The sequence below is a fragment of the Fundulus heteroclitus genome, unplaced genomic scaffold, assembly GCF_011125445.2.
Source record: "Fundulus heteroclitus isolate FHET01 unplaced genomic scaffold, MU-UCD_Fhet_4.1 scaffold_38, whole genome shotgun sequence".
NCBI lineage: Eukaryota > Metazoa > Chordata > Actinopteri > Cyprinodontiformes > Fundulidae > Fundulus > Fundulus heteroclitus.
In genome coordinates, this window is record NW_023396792.1 from 1,724,006 (window position 1) to 1,742,856 (window position 18,851).

The 18,851-nt window shown below is 42.5% G+C and overlaps 1 protein-coding gene across 4 annotated transcripts in view; it reads left to right on the forward strand.

Annotated features, from left to right (window-relative positions):
* sox6 (SRY-box transcription factor 6) overlaps positions 1 to 18,851 on the forward strand; it is a 155,143-nt gene that overhangs the window by 42,776 nt on the left and 93,516 nt on the right. For all 4 annotated transcript variants that reach the window (XM_036130774.1, XM_021309570.2, XM_036130775.1 and 1 more), the window contains 2 exons: positions 7,330 to 7,567; positions 10,938 to 11,148. In XM_036130774.1, the coding sequence (XP_035986667.1) occupies positions 7,330 to 7,567; positions 10,938 to 11,148 (449 nt within the window). The remainder of the gene's footprint in view (positions 1 to 7,329; positions 7,568 to 10,937; positions 11,149 to 18,851) is intronic.

Genomic DNA, 18,851 nt, shown 5'->3' on the forward strand with positions numbered 1-18,851 from the left:
CGCAAAGCTCCACCGTTGCTCATCGAGTTTGGTTATGTTGCTGGACGGCTTGACTCCCCTGCGAGATTTGCTCAAGTGCTGCAGTAGCACCACAAAGAATTGAGAAAGCAAACAGCCCCCACAGAAAGAGAGCAACAATACTTCACGTCAGTTTGTATTCACTTTTCACCTTAATACATCATCCTCCAGTTGGTCATTTTGCTGAGAAAAGAACGTCAACATTTCTTTTCTTTTTCTTTTTTTTTTTTTTTGGGATTCCCATTTTTCCTTTTGCGTAAACCTGTGTGTCCTGTGAAGAACTGAGAGGCTGTTATGCCATCAAGGTCTGAGCTTGTATTCCGGGATCAGAAAAAAAAAAAAAAATGCTTGTGGCACAGGGGACTGAAAGAGGAGGAGAAGGAGGAGGAGGCGGGAGGAGGGACCCAGCCTGTGAGTGCTCATCGACCCTTTCCCGATTAGACAGACAGAGACTTTTAAGCACTCTCACACCTGCATCAGCCTTTGCCTTGGGTGGGGGGGCAAGGACACCAACCACGCTGTCACGGCAGCTGCGCGAGTGTTTAAAGTGAGCTGCAAGAAAGCTCCTCTAGCAACATATTATTGCAAATAATTTCCCCTGCAAAGTAATTATCAATGCTCTGCTCAGTATGTAAAGTGTGCACTTCAGGTGGCTTGCTTAATTTGCTCTGGGCGGCTATCATGTGAGTGTGGATTTTTAACTGTGGCAACGGCGGCGGTTTTGTAATGGAGAAGGTATCAGGAGAGAATGTGAAGTGAAGATGAAGTGCCACCGTAATTGAGTTGACTTTTTGCAGGGGAAGGTCAAGAATAATGGAGCAACAATTTAAACAAATTCATTTAGACAACTCCCCCGTCTCCGTGCCGCAGGAGAAAATGAGCAATTTCCGAACCGTGCTTTTCAAAAAAAAATTTTATCTGAGAAATCTGTTGGGCAGAAAGAAAAGCTGCTTTCTTTGTGTCCAGCTTGCTTTAAAACAGCGGGCATTATGCAACGTGCAAGTGTGTGCAAGCACGCATGTGCCGTGAATGGAAAAGACAGCGCACATGACGCACGGCCCGCATCGAGGGCTGATTGTGTATCCGAGAAAGCTGGCTGCTGCACAGCGTGGCACAATTACAATGAAGGGTGATAATTTAATTGTGCTAAACGGTGGATTCTGTGTCAGTGCTCCTCCAGCTGGGAACTGTCAGGTAGTTATATCTCATTATGGCAGGTGAAGAACCCAGAGGAACCCTACCATGACACCTGTTAGAACACGAGGAACCCCTGAAGGGAAACACAGACGATTTTTTTCCCCCCTCTCTCTCTCTCTCTCTCTCTCTCTCTCTCATTTACAGGGACACATGCATACACACACGGTCCCGGCACTAGTCTCCGCATATCATTTTAACTCGCTTTGTGCATGGCACTAATAAAGTTTTTAATTCATTAATAGTTGTTTTTTTTAATTGAGAGTGCTCAGTTTGGTTTATGGAGAGCATTACATGAAAAGAGGATTCTGGTATCTATAAACACTTGTGCCCGTTTTCATATTGTTAAAAAAAAAGATTACCGAAGTTTGCTTACATTCATAAAGAAATCTTCTCTCTAAACATGTTTTTATGCTCTTTTGAGATAATTTTAATTACTTTTTAAAATATATGATAAAATAATCAGAGAAATGCTTATTTGACAAAAGTTCCTCTTTTTTATGTCCTTCATATGACTCGCTTCTTCCTTTGTGGGTTCTTTATCACATTTATTTTGCAGTTATTATCCGCTTCTCAGAAGGATTAGTTGCAAGTTTGTAAAGTGGATCTGCAGATTTGTTTTGCCTGAATGCATGTTCTGATTTTTCAACTGAGTGGACAAAAGAAGGTGTATATTTCTTAAGTAGTCTAATATCATTCTAAATGTATCTTTTGTGCTTAATTGGGATGCTCTTCTTTACATGTGGGCAATTAATCTGTTTTTATACCACTCCTGACCAAACTTTTTGGTGTTTTTTTTTTTTTTTTCTTCTTCTTCTTACCTTTTATTCTTTTCTCTGCTGCTAACATACAAACACTGGGGCGTTTGATCGAAACCTAAAGATCCCCGGCAGCACTGATCCAGACAAGTAGGTGGGATGAAGGGGTAGCGGCGGTGGCGGTGGCGGGGGGGGGCGGGGGGGGGGGGGAGGGACGGTGTGGGGTTACTTATCACCATTGTCTATAAAAGGTAAACAGTGTGAAAGAGCAGATACGGCGGTCGAAAGCAGGCCAGACCCTTTTATGATGAAAGAGGAAATGGGATAGCTGGGGACACATGGCCCAGCAGTCACAAGACCCCTGAGATGAGCGGCGCACAGCACCCCTCTAATACTTACCAATTAAGCAGAGGCTGTTTTGCACGATGATGAAACATTATCTCGGGGAACAATTCATGACTCAAAGCATTCCAGGCCACATGAGCCTGTGGCTGGAGAACTTAAGTCCTAATCCTTCAAATGTGCGCAATATTGTCAGCTATATATAGACCGTGCTGCTTCTTTATCTGACCCTGTCTCATCTCTGCCTCAGGTCTTCAAAGTGACCGAGGCTTTGTCTTTAAGGAGAATTGCTCTTCACGGTTAGCCTAATTTGGATCCTGTTTATCAGCCCGGCGCGTTTTTCAGTTCTAGTGAGTGAAAGTTTAAGCCTATTTCCCCGCTTAAACTGATTGAATTATTAATGTGCCTGAGGTTATTTGAAGAATACAGTGCAGTTGTTCAAACAGGGCTGTTTTGATGATTTCTATTCTGCGTGCACGGAGGCCAACAGTGTAAACAGTGCTATTCCATCAAAATATGTGATCTGTTTCCGCACGCTTTATAGTAGTACCCACATTCAAATGAATTCTCCTCTTTATTTTTTTGTTTTTCCGCTTTCTTTCTTTCTTTCTTTTTTTTTTTTTTTTGCACCTCATCTAAAGTCTTTGTTGTGTCAGCACCGATCCACTGCGCGCACACACTCCTTTAGATCTGAGCCGTGTGATCCCCACTCTGAAGAAGAGGAGGAAAATACTGTACGCTTGCCCTCAGATATTTTCAGAGAATTATTGCCACTCTTCCCCTTTTCCCTTTCAATAATATGAGGTAGTATTGTATGGGGCTTGTCAGGAGATGGGGGGTGGGGCAGAGGGATTTCTCCCCACTCTTTAGCTGCCTGAGCGCAGCCCTCCCAGCGCTGCTAATAAATTATTAACTCCTGCTGACAAATACTGTTATGGAGCCTGCTGCAGATCTGTTGCATTCTTTAACAAGATTGCTGTAGACACATGTTACAGGAGGATGGAGTCTCCACTGCTCCCTCTCTTCTCTGCGCTCTGTCTATCGTCTTCCCTTCGCTCACGCCTCAGCGGTTTGACTGATGGCTGGAGACCAAAGTAAAAGTGCCTCAGAGACTGAATATTTTAGTGGTAAAATAATACCACTTGATTTACTGTGTAATACAAAAGCAGTGCTTTGTTTTGTGCGCACACTCCATTGAAGACGAGGCGCTTGTTTCGCTTCAGGCTCAAGCTTTTTGGGGGCATGAATAAAAAATACGCTGCGTTCTACGTGATCGGCCTGCTCCCAACACTCACCCACGTGAAGCAACCCCCCCCCCCACCCCCCTCGCCCCCTCTTCCTTCTACTTACCGTTAAACATGCACGCTGAACTTTGCTCTGACTCTTGATTTTCAATTAACAGCATGCCGTTTTGAACTGGGATTCGATGTGATATAATTGCAGGAAACTGTTTAATTGCTGATTAAAATTGAAGGCCCAAGTCCCGCTAAATATACAGCCGGCAACATTTCTGAGAGACAGGGGAGACAGACGGGCTCAGGTCCGCACTCCTGCTCCGCTAATCAGCAAGGCTGGCTGCAAACGCCAGTTCTTTTGGAAACTTCTAATATTCCTACTCTATTATGAGATATTTTTTTTTTTCCAAATCAGCTTCTAATTTGTTGTCATGATTCTCATCTCGTCTAGCTTGCAAACAAATTATGATATTAATTTCCCTTAATGGGTGCACGAAAGACCTCACGTATGGGGCACGGCGGCGGTGCACGCGACCCGTCTACCGAGGCCTCGGTCCTCCAAGAGGCTGTCCCAGGTGTCACCGCATGTTTCCCCCTTCACTCTCAACCCCCTTTCCTGTTGCCCTACTTTCAAATAAAGGCCACTAGACTACAATAAATAAATAAAAAACATGTCATGTATGAGTTTTCCTTGAGTAGGACCAATTACCATTAGAACCTAAAGTCCTTGTTAGTAGAATATACTTCGTCACATAGAGCATATCTTTGCGTATCTTTTGGTGCTTGGCTTTCAACAGAGCGTGCAAGGACACCGGAGCACTATGCTTTGCCTCGGCCTTGAGTATCCCCCCCCGAACACACGCACGCACAAAGCTCACCACCACCATCACTACTACTATCAAGCTACAGTAAGAGCGTCGGTAGAGGGCTGTCACACTGACCCCTGTGGATAAAGTAGGAGGGCAGGGCAGATGGTTATCAATGATAAAATATAACCACAAGAAATTCTTGGTTTTGCTTTGCAAATGTATTTATTACCCTCGGAACTTTTTTTTAATACATTTTGTCACACCTGTAACTTCAAAATATCAGTGTATTTAGTTGACATATATTTTTGATAGAACAGAAAGTAATGTATGATCGTGTAGCTGAAGAATTGTGCCTTGCAGTTTTGAAAACTTTTTGTAATATATATATAAAAAAATACCATTTTCAGTTTGACACAAGAGCATGTTGCAAAAATGTGGCCGCTTGGGCTCTAGCTAGATAAGACCAAAAACATTTTTTTTGTATAGTTTAGTGCAAAACGCTACATGTGACAGAAGACTAAGACCATCTCCAACTTAAGAAATGGTGATTGCAGTATCATGATTTTGGGATGGTTTTATACATCATCAAGAGGGAAGCTGGTCAGGGTTAGCTGAAAGAGGCATGAAGCTCAGAACAGGGTGTGATCTGTTGGAGGATGCAAAACACTAGAAACATACAGCCGGAGCTACAATGGAATGGTTAAAGCAGAAAATGCCTTGCACCTAAACCCCAATTGAGAATCAATGGAGATACTTAAAAACTGAGCTTCACTACTCATCCAATCTGACTGAACTTTAGATTTTTTTTTTTTGTGATGTCTTTAGAAAGTTTTGACCATGGGACAATACATGTGCACACCACACGTTTTAGATTTTTGTGCATAAATAACTCATTTGAATTATTGCATCCTTTTGTTCATTCTTTGTGCACAGCTCTGTGTCGGTCCATCGCATGAACTCCTCACAAAATGCATGTGGGTTTATGGATGTCATGTGACACACATTCAGTGGCTATAAATATTGTTGGAAGGCAACATTAAAGCAAAGGTCAGCGAATTCATACAAATGCATTTGTCTTTCTGCTTCTTATATATCACTCAAATACCGAAATACCTGCGTCACTGAGGTTAAATTGCCAAGTTTTAACAGTTGTTATTCTCCAAGTGAGAAACACAAACGGAGCAACAACTTGCGGAAATGTGTAATTAAAGATAACTATTCTCCAGCTTCCTTTCTCTACTTTTCACCTTAGGAAGGCCATATTATCCCCTTTTTAATGTGTTACCAGATGCATAATTAGATTTCCTTGCACAGTGTTTAATTTCATTTATTGTAACATGCAGCATGAGTGTGACCTCAATAATCATGAGGAAAAAAATGGAGCTGGTATTTTGAATAGTAAAAACACTCAATCAGAAAAAAAAATGAGGTTGTAAAAAGCAAACAAAAAATGAAAGGAATTTGAATTAAAATTTGTCTTCTTTCTACCCGATTTGTCAAGTACGGCTTTCACTGTGATATTCATGAAAGCATATACCAGTGTTCTGAATAGTGCCTAGCGGTTGGTTTGTTAAGAGGCTTTTATTATAAATAAAAGTCTATTTGGGTCTGATTGCTGCAATGTAAAATTACCTCAAACAAGGACAATTAAAGAAGTTTGAAGGACAAAACCAAGTGGAAGATTAGTCGTGAAGGGTAGAAAAAAAAAGAAAGATAAAAAGAAAACTTGTGTTTTTAAAAATGTCTTGGAAAATTTGTTAACATATCAGGTTTTTCACTTTTTATGGGAGTTTCAATCCCACTTGATGGTAGATTTCCTGTCCAGAACCGCTACTCAGCTTACCTCTGATTTTAAATGAGAACTTTTAACCCGGATGAGACTTATCTCCTGGATCAGTGCAATCTGTCAGACTGTGCCTCAGTGGGTAGAGTTGTCATCTTGGAATCGGAGGATAGTCGGTTTGATTCCAGCATCACCCTGTTACATGTCAACGCGCCCATGGGCAATACACCTAACCCTAGGTGTCCTACCATTCAGTGAGATTGTAAACCAAGGTTTAAAACCTTGGTTTTAAAATGGATAATGACTTTACTTTGTGACGACCAATTTAAGGTAGTTGTCGAATCTTTTTTTCCCCCCAGCTAAAACCGATGCTTACAGGAAAGCACTTTGAATTTTTTATTCATTCCTTTGTCACCAAACCACTGAGTCACTACAACACATTTTGCTTTTTCTTTCCTCACATACCTGCAGTTGGCAGAAAATGCTGTTTCACGTCTTTTCATCAGGAAGCACAAGTTTGCACACATTTCACTGGTTCGGCTTGCTGGTTGCCTTTTCATTTTAGAATAAATGTAAAAAAAAAAATCCTTTATTTCTTTTGAAGTCTTTAAATGGTCGTGCCCCTCCCTACATCTTGGAGCTCCTACAGCCAAATGAGCAGCAGCTCAGACCTGCTGAGCTGCTGCTCATGTTGGTGCCGAGAAGCAGGCAGAAGCTACAGAGAAGATTGCACCTTCTCTGTATCTGGTCCCAAGCTTTGGAATGGCCTGCCGCTGCACGTTTGGCAGCCTTCCTCCCAAATAGTTTTTAAATCTCTTTTAAAAACCCACGGTTTTTGGAGGCTTTTAATGCCCAATACAGTGTTTGTTTTATTTTGGGGTATGTATGTTTTATATATTTTTATTTAAGTAATTTTTATGTCTATTTGCTTCTAATATGTACAGCCCTTTGGTCTGGCTGTTGGTTTTTAAAGTGCTTCATAAATACGTAAAGTTGGAGTGGACTGAGAAACCTAGCATGGTGCCAGACACAGATAAAGTCATCCGTGTGAGCTAAACTAAAGATTAGGGACCCAATGACCTGCAGAACAGACTAGCAACAAGTGTAAGACCTGGCAATAGAGAAACAGATTTTGTGACAGAATATAATACCTGTTTGTTTTGTACCTCTTCTATTTTGTCGCCCTGCAGCAGAGTCATGTCTTCTAAGCAAGCCACATCTCCTTTTGCCTCCGTGGTTGACGGCGACGATGCTTTGAGTCAGGAGCACCTATCCTGGGAGAAAGAGGAAAGCGCAGATGCACACGGCACACCTCAGCTGCCCCTGCACAGTTTGCTTCACGGCAAAGCCGCTGACGAAATGCAGCCGCTGAGCAGTGTGCCGCCGGAGAGTGACTGGGACAGCCTGGTGTCGGCTCAGCAGCGCATGGTAAGACGTGCATACCACACTGCAAAAACAAATCAGTTGCAGTCCTAAAAAAATAATTACATATGCCGATAAAACAGCAAAAAAGAAACAAAATGAGCCGATAGCACCATGTCTGACTTTGGCTTTGATAGCTGAATTAAAGAATTGTCATTGGTTGATGGCAATGTTAGTGAAAACGTCGCATCTCCATCAAATCCAGACATAGTGAAGTTTAAAATCACAAGGATGTTTCCTTTACAAATAGCAAGAGAAAAAATGTGATACCTGGGTGCCACAAAAGATCCAGTAAGTAAAAATATGTTTACTTTATGTTTAAGTTTTAATGCCTTTGTGGCAGGAATTTCAATTTTAAGCATAAAAGCAAATCCTGTTGATGCAAACTAGTCTGTCTCTGCCCTCCGTGAGATATTTCAAACTCAAAATGTTTCTTGTTGTTTCTAGCTTGCACAGAGAAGCTTTATCCTGCATGCTTCCAGCCTTATGGTTCATTAATGCTGCAGAATGCCAACAACTGTGGTGTCTTCAAAAAGGGAATATTGGGAAAAAACACTACACTTTATATGCTATTTGAGGGTCAAACAGAGAATCTTTAACTCTTCTCTGAATGGCACGCAAAATGGTTTCAAATGAGGTGCGAGAGTGGCTTTTTCTGCTTATGTTTTTTTTTTTTGTTGCTGGTAAAGAAATGTCTCGTACGAATCCTGGTTTTACTGCTGTAGGAGAACCACAACAAGAAAAGCAGCAACACCCTGGGGGACTGTGTGCATTCTAAGTGTGGAGCAGTTTTGATATGAACACGGCGAAGAAGGGCACAGGCAGTTGTGCGCTGTAGTAGGCAGGTGGTTGTCTGTGACAGACGGGTCTCTGGTAAAGAGACCCAGAGGACCTCTGAAGAAACTTTGTATTCGGCTGCTGAGAGCCTCCACAGCATAGCAGCACAATACATACATGGACAATAGGACCTGTAGCAGGCATCGCCTCATAATGAGAGAAAGTGGTGAGGACAGGAAGGATCATTAACTTTGGAATAATTCCTGAAGCTGTGGTCAAGTCAACTCCGAAAATGTCTCAGTCACAGAAGTTTAAGAAAAATGTACTGTTACTTGGTAAAATCCACCATAGTTTACCTGGAAAACGGCTTACTAGTACGAAAAGAAATCCAGACTGAATTCTGTTTATTTACTGTATACGGTCCCAGATCATGACAGAGTCATCTGAAAGTAATTTACAAACAGATTCAGGTCATTTGCGGTCTTACAGGGTCCAGTTCAGTCCATGGTGTCTTTAGATTGAAATCAGTTCATACAAATACAATCCAAGCATATAGTCACATCTCGATCCAATAAAACGCAGTGCGGCTTCATCTTTAATTACAATACAGTGCAATCAGAGTCAGATAATGACATGATGTTTGCCAAAGGGTAAACATTGTTCATCTACGGAAGCCCAGCCAACTGCAAGATGCGCTCGACCTTGCAGCAATCCCTCATCCGGAGCAATCATGTGGTGACAGTGAAGAGAAAAAAAAAAAAAAGTAATTTTTACCATAAGACATTGAAAGCAGAAGCTGGCTCATCATGAGTGGTCATCTGCTGGATGTGGCCGGTCAGAGCAGACACACAGCAACAACAGATTCTCTGGGGCAGGAGGAATTTCTGTGTTGAGGAAAAAAAATAAAGCAATAGCTAAAAGGATACAGGAAAATACCTAAAACCAAGAGGTAATGGTAACATTATAAAGAGATCATTCATTCCTTGATAACTTTTACATGTAGCTTTAGCTATTGTGTTTGTTTTGGACAACTTGCACATTATATTGTAACATACCGAGGCAGTGAAAATTAAAATCAGCTGGAAAGGTGATTCAAGGTAAGAATAAATTATTTGTTTCCTATTATGAAACCCAGTTTTCTCCTGAATCTGACACTTTTGCTGTTTTCCCTTTTATTTTCTCATGAATTCAAATAAAAACAAAAAAAAAAATACCAGAACTAAAAGATAAGTGGGAAGGAAACAGCAGAAGACAAAATGAGCAAAACAGAGGCAGGGTGCGATAGAGACAAGAGAAAGAGCATAGAAGAGGGGAAAGGCTTGAGGTGGAAGGAATGAGAGGGTTGCCTTTGCTGATTACCTGGCTCCGTTGCAGTGCCATGCGTCTGTGTGGGCTGTGCCCTGGACCCGTGCCAGCTGATTAACCTAGCACTTCTCCACTCCCCTCAAGCGCTCTCCACTGTCTCTGCTAGGCATGCATAGCCGTCCAGCTCAGCACTGGGAGACGCCGTGCCACGGCCGTGCCTCTCTGCCGCTTGGTACCAAACCGCCCCGTGCTCCTCCGCAGTTTTACTCCAGCTCGACATGCCACACAGGGATGAGATCTTGGCACGCCACGGGCCATTTTCTTCCACGTTCTCGACTTTCTGTCTTTAGGATTTCCTGGCTGTCCGCGTCCTATCCTCCAGTAACAGCTGTAATATCCCGTGTTATCACACTTTTCTATGATAAATGGGCAGCATGTGTTTGATACAGATGTCAGCTGTGTTTATTCTCCCCAGCACATGGGCCAAAGTTTAAATCAGAGATAACTGTTCCCCCGTTAAAGTCTCCAACTTCTGGCTGCGGCGCTACCTTCTGCTTTCTCAGACTCCAGAAACCATAATTAACACCACCTTCTGTCAGTCGCAGGCCTCGGCCACGGACTGTGTGCCGACTACACACGCCGAGCGTTCTCCTCCCCCCCTTTTTTTCTTCATGTCTCTGTTTGTGCACAGGGAGCACTCAGCCAGTCAGCCAGAGACGGGATCCCCAGTTAAATGCTAAACCATACACATGCGGGACAGAAAAACAACAACAGCGCGAGACAGGACAGACGCAGATTTACGAATGCTTCAGGCACTCGGCTAAGAACAGGCCTTTGCTCGAAAATTAATAAAAATTACACAGCAGTCACCCTCACACAAATGCACTCTCAACAGCAATTTACGAGATTATAGTTAGGAGGTTTTCACTGTATAGTCTGTGCAGATGAATAGTAAAGCCTTAGCAGATTACGAACATGCCCTGTGAAAGGGTGCCTCATCATTTCATCTCAATTTTTCACTTGTCATGTCTCATTTACCAGAACAGCTCGTGCTGTTGAAAATACAGAGGCTGCCGTATATAAAAGCCAGAGTTGAGCCATTTGATGTGGCCAAATAGGCCCGAAGCGCAAACACCTTCCGGCAATCATGGGATTTGAATGAAAAAAAATAAATAAATGTCTAAAAGCTCAAAGCGTGATGACAGTAGAGCAACAGGCTTACCATTAAACACACATCCCATGCTGCCTCGTCTCTTGACTTTTTTTTCTTTTCTTTTTTTTTTTTGTCTTACAGGAACCTGACAGCAATAAAGTATGTTCCCTGTACTCCTTCCGGAACAATTCGACTTCTCCACACAAACCGGAGGAGGGGGCCCGGGAGCGAAGTGACCTGCTGAGTGGATCAGCGTTCGGGACTCCGGAGCGCCGCAAAGGAAGCCTGGCAGACGTTGTGGACTCGCTGAAGCAGAAGAAGCTGGAGGAGATGACAAAGACAGAGCAAGACGGTATGTCTCCCTCTGTGAGTGTGTTTTGGAGCGAGGGCGTAAGGAAGGCCTCATTCCTACTACCATCTAATCCCAGATATTCCCCCGACTCCCTGCCTTCCTTTCTCCTTTTTTCCTCTCCGCCGCACGCGCTCGCGCAGGCTCACACAGGCTGGGATCGGTGACGTAACAGTATTTCCAGTTTGTTCTGAACGTCTTCCAGTGTGACAAAGACTGGGTGGCAGCGCACTTCGGCATAAGTGTGGTCCTTGTTCATGCCAAGAAGAATTCTTTGACCATAAAACCCACAGCGCTGCTCTGATGCCAGGAACATTACCTCTTTTTTTTTTTTTTTCACGTCGCGACGCAGAACGCTTTTCTTTCTGCGCAGACATTCATCAAAGGTAACTTCCCTCAAACGGTCCACGACCTTTTGGAGGATCTTACCTGATTAACGTTACTAATTAGTAGATTCAAAGCAAGCAGTGACGCTGAGAACACGAAATCCTCTCCTGTGGTAAGATTGTTAGGTCTCTGTCGAATCGGCGCCCGTTACACCCTGCCTGGCTCTCCCTCCTACAGCCTGGAGTCTATCAAGAGTATGGCAGAAAAACAAATATTTGAAAGAGCTTCTGAAACACATCCCCCTTCTTAATTAGGGCTGTAGTAATATAACTACATCCAATCAAATGTTAAACCCCCTTGGGAACGCATGTGTCTCATTTAGTGCCCAGGGAGCTCTTAGCTTAAGCACTTCATCAGACGAATAAATTAGACCTCTGTTAGCCTAAAAATAATTTGCCACTTCTTTTTTTTTTTTTAAAGTGCGCATGTGGCGATCTTTGTAACAGAGCATTCGCAGGCCTCTCACCACATAATTACACCGCCACACCCTCCTACGACTGATTGTTTGTGTTGTTATTTAGATATTATCAGACATCGCAGTCTGTCCAGGTTCAACAGAGAAAGAAAAGAAACACAGTTTATTTGCAGAAATTTAAAACATTGTTTCTCAGGAGTGGATCCAAATGACCATCCACCGCCGGATCGTCAGTGATACTGGCAACTACATCAAGCAAGCAGAGGTCATTTTGGTGACCTATTTTCTTTTAACATATGTGCCCTTTTATATGTAAAACTAGTATGTTTTTTATACCAGAGACCAGTGCTCCCCTAAACAATAATCAGCACTTCTAGCGGAAAAGAAAAGGGTGAAAAGTTGTTTGTAGTTTAATATCATACTAATCCAACATGTAATTTAATTTGAGTAAATGTTGTTGAAAAAAAAAAACATTTTTGGATGTGCAAGACAGCATCAAAGCAAAAATAATTTTTATTAAATCCATATAAAAGAGATTTTTTTCAATTAATTCAAACCCAATCATTCAAACCCGATCAGAGAGTTTAGAAACTGGTAATTTACTGGTAATCCAAGACTTTTTGTTTACCTGGTGTGAAAAAAAGAGCTAAAAAGTGCCCCTTTCAATCTGAGCGTAAAGTGATTTATTGACCCATTTTTGCTTAATCAGTTTGTTCTTGTTTCCAGAGAATAGTAGAAATTTGTACCAGTTTTCTAAACTACTGGCACATTGAGGTTGACGTTAATTGACGGATTGCGGTGTCAGTGCACTTTTATCATACTATTTTACCACTAACAGGCCTGTCTGCAGAAACAAAATGCCCTTTGGGATTGATAAAGTATTCTGAACTGAGCTGATGATTTCTCTTAGCGCTCTTCAAAACTGGAAAGACAGGAGAACATACCATTCAGGTTAGGGAGATGTCTGTTGAACTGCATGCGCCAGAAAATGGCTACAGTCCTGAACCTGCCTGTACGTGCATTCAGAGAAATAATTGAAAAGTTTAAAACAACTGGAACTGAGACAAACAACACTGGATGGGCCAACATGCACAATGAAGTAACAAAAAACTTCTAAATTATTAATAGTTATGTTAATTACAGGGGCACTGCAACATTGTTTCATCATTAATTTATCTTAAATCTTTTTAAACACGTTTTCTCCGGATGGTGATAACCGTGGAGAAGGCTGTACATATTGAGCAAAGGCAGAGATCAGAATTTAAAGTATGGCACTTTACGGAAAAATATCAAGATTATAATACTAAGATGCGATGTTAATACTAGTTTTTTTTTTAAGCTTGGCTGTAATTTCATGTAGTGTTTTTTTTTGTGGAAGGGTTTTTACGCAGCAGCATCATCAATGCTCTTGGTGGTGACGGTGGCCATTATGGAAATGAGCCCCATCTGCTGAAGGCTGGTTGTTGCAGTAATTTAAATGGTCAAGTGCAGCCTGTAATCCAGGGCCGTATGTTAGCGCGAGGAGGAGAGGGTGCTTCGGACCGCCATACAGCTGTTTGAATCTCTTGTTAATAATAGCGCCGTGGTCTGCCTCATGCGCCTTGTATCATGGGCACCCAAAAAAGAAATAAAAAAATAAACACACACACACTCCCTTGCTGGAGGAAATTAGCTTCCGTGCAGGGAACCCAGCAGAAGACGAGAGCCATACGAAGTTTAGCACGCTGTCCCCGCGCCGAGAGAACTGCGAGTTGCTCTGTTCTCGAGAGCCCTCGAGGAAGCTTCTGTGGTGATGATCAGTGATTACTGTAAAACGGTGGGAGGCAGACTCTCACAAACTGCCTCCAAAAAGAAGTTAACAGCAACCTTGGAGAAATCCTAATCTGGTATCTTTGTTTATGGAGAGGGCCACTATTGGAAGTGAAAAGGGGCTGGATTAACCAATTAGAGGACATAGACGAATGCTGGCGAGGCCGTTTGTTCTCTTAATCGCGTGTCTAATGTGTCATAAGCAACGAGAAGAGCTGAATGTAAAGCTTTTGTATGCGGTGTTGTGTCTCACTCTGCTGCTCTAGCGCTTGTCTGATCAGGATTCACAGAGATCCTCAGAGGCTCTTCACCATCTGCTACCGTTCTTCTCTTAGTTTGATTTTTTTTCCCCCTCCTTTGGGCAGGTCAAGATGGTTCAATGGAGATAACCACAATGACCTAAAGTGGAGAGAAACAAAATCACTAAATCCTTTGAATGTTCCTTAATGAGAAACTTTGAAACCCAACTAAAGTAATGTAAAAAATAAAACAAAAAAACAAAAACAAATTAAGGCTGGGGCAGTTAAACATTATTTCAAGCTCTTCCTCTGATTTGTGGGAGGTTTTTACTTGTTATCTGTAATCTGTTACAAACGACACATATTGTAGTATCTTCTAGAGAAAGCACTGATTAGCACAATAATTTAATCACGCTCGAATACTTTTAGTATTATTTGAAACTAACTTGACCTTTAGGCAAGAACAAGCAGACACGGAATGGCCTATATTAATGGGCAGCGATATTTTGATGTCTTCCATTACCATCATGGCTTCCTTTAACAGCATTATGAGCCACGTTTCCTCATTCACCACAATGCCTAATAAACCCTGCAACAATAGAGACATTGCTCAATATTATAGGTGTAATTCTTCCATCCCTCCATCTCTATATTTATACCCTTCGACCCTCTCCATCCTTCTACCTTTACTCTCCATCTCGGATCCCTTAAAGTGCTTTAAGTGCTTGTGACTGTGCTAATGAATGAAAATGTCCTCCCAGCAGTGAGCACTGCATTTAGCTGAATAGTCACCTTTGCTGTAAAAGCTCTATTAGGCCCAGTTGCCAGCAGGGCTAACGATTGTGCCCCATGTTTATTTACTAGGTATTGTAAATGCATTATTTATGGATAAGCCTCCAGACAGCACTTGTCAAGAGTTAAAAATGTCAGAATTAAGTATTATGGTAAAAAGAAAAATGGCCAGCATTATAAAAACCCAAGGTGACCTTGCTTTGATTCACGTGCCGTAAGAACAGTTTTATATAATGTACTAAAGTATGAATCAATACTGTGTAAGTCAACAGAAATCCTTGTGTGTCGAGTCTTTATGATTGTCCAAAAGACAAGGACGGGTAACCCGGTTGTAGCTGTAAGGGAGTATTCTCTGGGATGTATTGACTAGAGGAGAGCACATCTTTCTTGATCTTATATTATTAAAGGGGGATACTGCTACTTGGTAATGAACATTGTCTGTTAACTTGGACCAGGTCAGAGGAAATGCATTTTCTTTATTAGTCAACGTTCCGCTGATAAGAATTATAATGAACAGATCATTTTTATATTAGAACAAAAAAACTGAGCTATAATTAGGTAAAAACTTCTGAGTCCTACCCATGTGCCGATCAAACAAAGCATCCCTGATCAGCTGCTGTATTTATGCGGCGCCTCTCAAAACTCTGCACGCTCCTGTTAAAAATGACAGATTCTTGTAAAGCACAAAACAAGCAGTTTATTTTGTCACGTATAATGTGACATTGATCCAGTACAATTCAACAGACAAAAGGAAATCTGTTGGAAACTAATGCAAGGTGTGTGTATTCACAGAGGCTGAATGTGGAAATTAATCTAAAAGGAGCTTTGACAAAGTTTTAATTTGTGCTGATTATTGCACTTTTTTTGTGCTTTACATTTCTTCTTCCGCCAGGTTTGTCTGTTTTTCAGTCGAACTGCCCAGGATTCTCCACTTTTATCACATCAATCGTGGAAAAGGTTTTAAAATGATTTGTTATAATTTCATTTTATTTGTGTGTGCACTTTTAAAAGCAACTGTTTATCTTCTTATGAATACATTTTATTTGTATACCGTAGAAAAAAAGTAGCCATCAGACACAAATCCACACAGGAAAGCTCATTCATTCATTTATTCGTTCATTCAGTCTAGTTTTATGGATAAATTGAATGTGCAACTGAGGGGGTTACATTGAATGAATATGAGAAGCATTTAAACATTTATTAAATATTTTGGGGACATGGTTGAAGAAACGTTTAGAACAATACCTCATTTAAATTTCCCAACCTCTGAATATAATCAGATGAGTGGATCTGGATGTTTACCATAGATAAGGCGTGATAAACGGCGGTTAGCTGGCAAAGTTTCAAGGCAGTTCTTGAGAAAGTAGCGCAGTGAACAGTTGTAGCCTGAGGAAATTTAACAAAGGAGATTTTTCCCACATAATCTCTATATACGGCATAATAATACATCACTGTTGCAAAACCGCTTTTCTAACATATGCATGTATTGGCATTGAAGAAACGACATGCAAGACAAAGACATTTGAATATATGCCAGCCTTTTTTTGGGTGGGGGTGGGGGTTGGATGCTCAATTTAAGATCGCGTCCCTTTTTTAGGCCAGCTATTCTGTATATTGTAAGTGCTCTGGCAGAATAATCAACACCTGAAACCCTTTGACGGAGTCACGGCTAATTAACTCAGCAAAGGGGAGGCAAACTGCAGCCGCTTGCTTTTTAATCTCAGGTAGAGGGATGTTTTAATGGCCGCTGAGAAAATATTACAGCGGCAGGTAACCCGACTGTCGCTTGTGACAAAAAAAAAGCAGCGTGGCGGGGCGCGCCGCTGGACTAATTGTGCCGGGGCCCAGGATTTATATATTTTGAACTGTGTTTGGTTCCAAGTCGCCACTTAGACCTGTCTTCTCTATTTGTAAGTGTAATCCCCCCGGCGAGGCTGTGTATTATCACTGCATAATGACTGTGCAGCAGGTTGAGTGTAGGGGAGTGATCTGCATTGTGCGAGTAGCCCCAGGTCATTATCCGCTATTACAACATGCCATGTAATGAGATTCTGGGATGGGTGAGAGCTGCGGTGGAGAATAAGATCAGCTCTAAGGCTTGTGGTCTGATTAGCGCTGATGAACTCTTGACTCTGTTGTTGCACCGTTCCCCCTCGGTGTCACGGCTCCTGCTGACACTACACTGGAAATTGGTTGCAGGTGCTGATAGTGTCAACGGATCTATTTTCCTACATTTATTTGCTTTAAATGCGGCATTTAAGAAGGTTATGCTTCTTTTTTTTTTTTTTTTACTTTCTCTATGTTTCCTTGCATATAACTTCTGTCATACATTCTGTCACATAAAATTATTTTCCCCCTTTTTTCCGAAAGAGATTGAGGCACTTTCTCCCCGCTCCTCTTTCGGTTCCCGCCCCTCTCCCCTCTCGTCTCTTCAGCAGCTGCCATGTCATCTGGTTCTCCTTTATCCCACCTAATTAATAGGAATCGTTGTTATAATGATGTGAGTATGAGCCTCTGACTCCATGCATATGCAATCAGGGCTGGAAATCCATTTCCTTGCCTGCTGATTCTTCACACGTCGCTCTCCGCTCCCCTTTTTACCGCTGCAGCCTTCCGGACAGCACCAGCCCAGGACCCTTTGTGTCGGGACAGATACCGAAGCCAAACATCTGTCAAGCATCCCTCCTCCTTCGAGCAATTTTTTAATAATCTGTTGTCACCGTCAACAAATTTGAGCCGGCTTCTTATCTTCATAACCTATTTGATGGAGTGGCCAATTTTTTCTGCGTGCACGCTGTGTGTGTGTGTGCCAGTGGGGGCCTTCCTGTGCGTGTGATCCCTCTTGGCCCGTGGCACGGCGCAGCAGCTCAGTGGAGCAGCGCTCTGGTCTGTCACTTTTGTTTGAATAGGTAATGCAGATCTGTTCAGGCTGAAGAGACGCGACCTGGAATCGCTTGTTAGGACCCATGATCAAAAGTGGCTTTTCCCGCTCTCTGCCAGTCAAGCCTCTTGTCACCCTGTGAGGCAGACGTTAAATAGATTTTTTTCGGCTGTATGCCGTGGGCTGCCTGCCAGCCTGACGTGTGAACTTCCACAAATCTGATACGCGGACCTTTTCCTCTTCCTTTGTCTCTTTATTTTGCCTTGTCTTTCTCTCTCTCTCCCCCCCCCCTCCTTCTTCAACGCTATCATCTTTTCACCTTTGACTGGCCCAGTTCAAAAAAAATGTTTCTCCTCCTACGAATTTTGTCTCCCAGCCTTTTTCACCCTCCAGCGACAAAGTTGCACTAGTGCCAGGCTGAGATCAGAGCCCACTGCTAAATGGAGTGGCCGCATGAGGGGAATAGTCAGAGCAGAGAGCCCGGTCCACTGCTGAATTATGTATTTACTATCTGTTCCAAAACAGAGCTGTCACATAACACAGGCCTGTCCCCGCGGGGTGATGGACGCCAGCGCAGGTTTTACTTTACACGAGCTAAGGAGCAGATTTTGTTGCCCGTTTCAAAACGGCAACCTTTTCTGCTGTCTTGGTCGTTCAGATGACAAAACAAGCAGCTGCTTCTTCAATGTGCCATTCTTTGCATTCAAGATCACCTTCCCCACTTCTCATATTCCGATTAGTCAACAGTAGCAACTGCTGCGGCACATTCCAGGGGCCATCTTCCCGGGTTTCAGCTGTTGTGTGTCCCCCTGCACCCACGCAGCACAAAACTCCCATTGTGATCTTGGTTTACAAGTCGCACAGAAAACCCCTTGATGGGAGGAAACGGGTGTCTCTGAGAGACAAATCACGGGCCAGGGCAACACAGAGCCTCGCTTGTCTTTGTATACTCACAAATCCACACGTTGGCTGTAGGTAGGGCTCGCCCACTGCATGTTTAATGAATCGGACAGGAAGCGACACATTTTCGTCTCAACAAAGTTTGGATTGTGATATGTTTTTTTTTTTAAATATATTTTAAATGGGGAAAAAAAACAATAGCTTCAACTCCTTGCTGCGTGTGAATAATCAGGCGATTAAATCATCAACAGCTCTGAGACTATTTTTGGTAAGACGCACACTG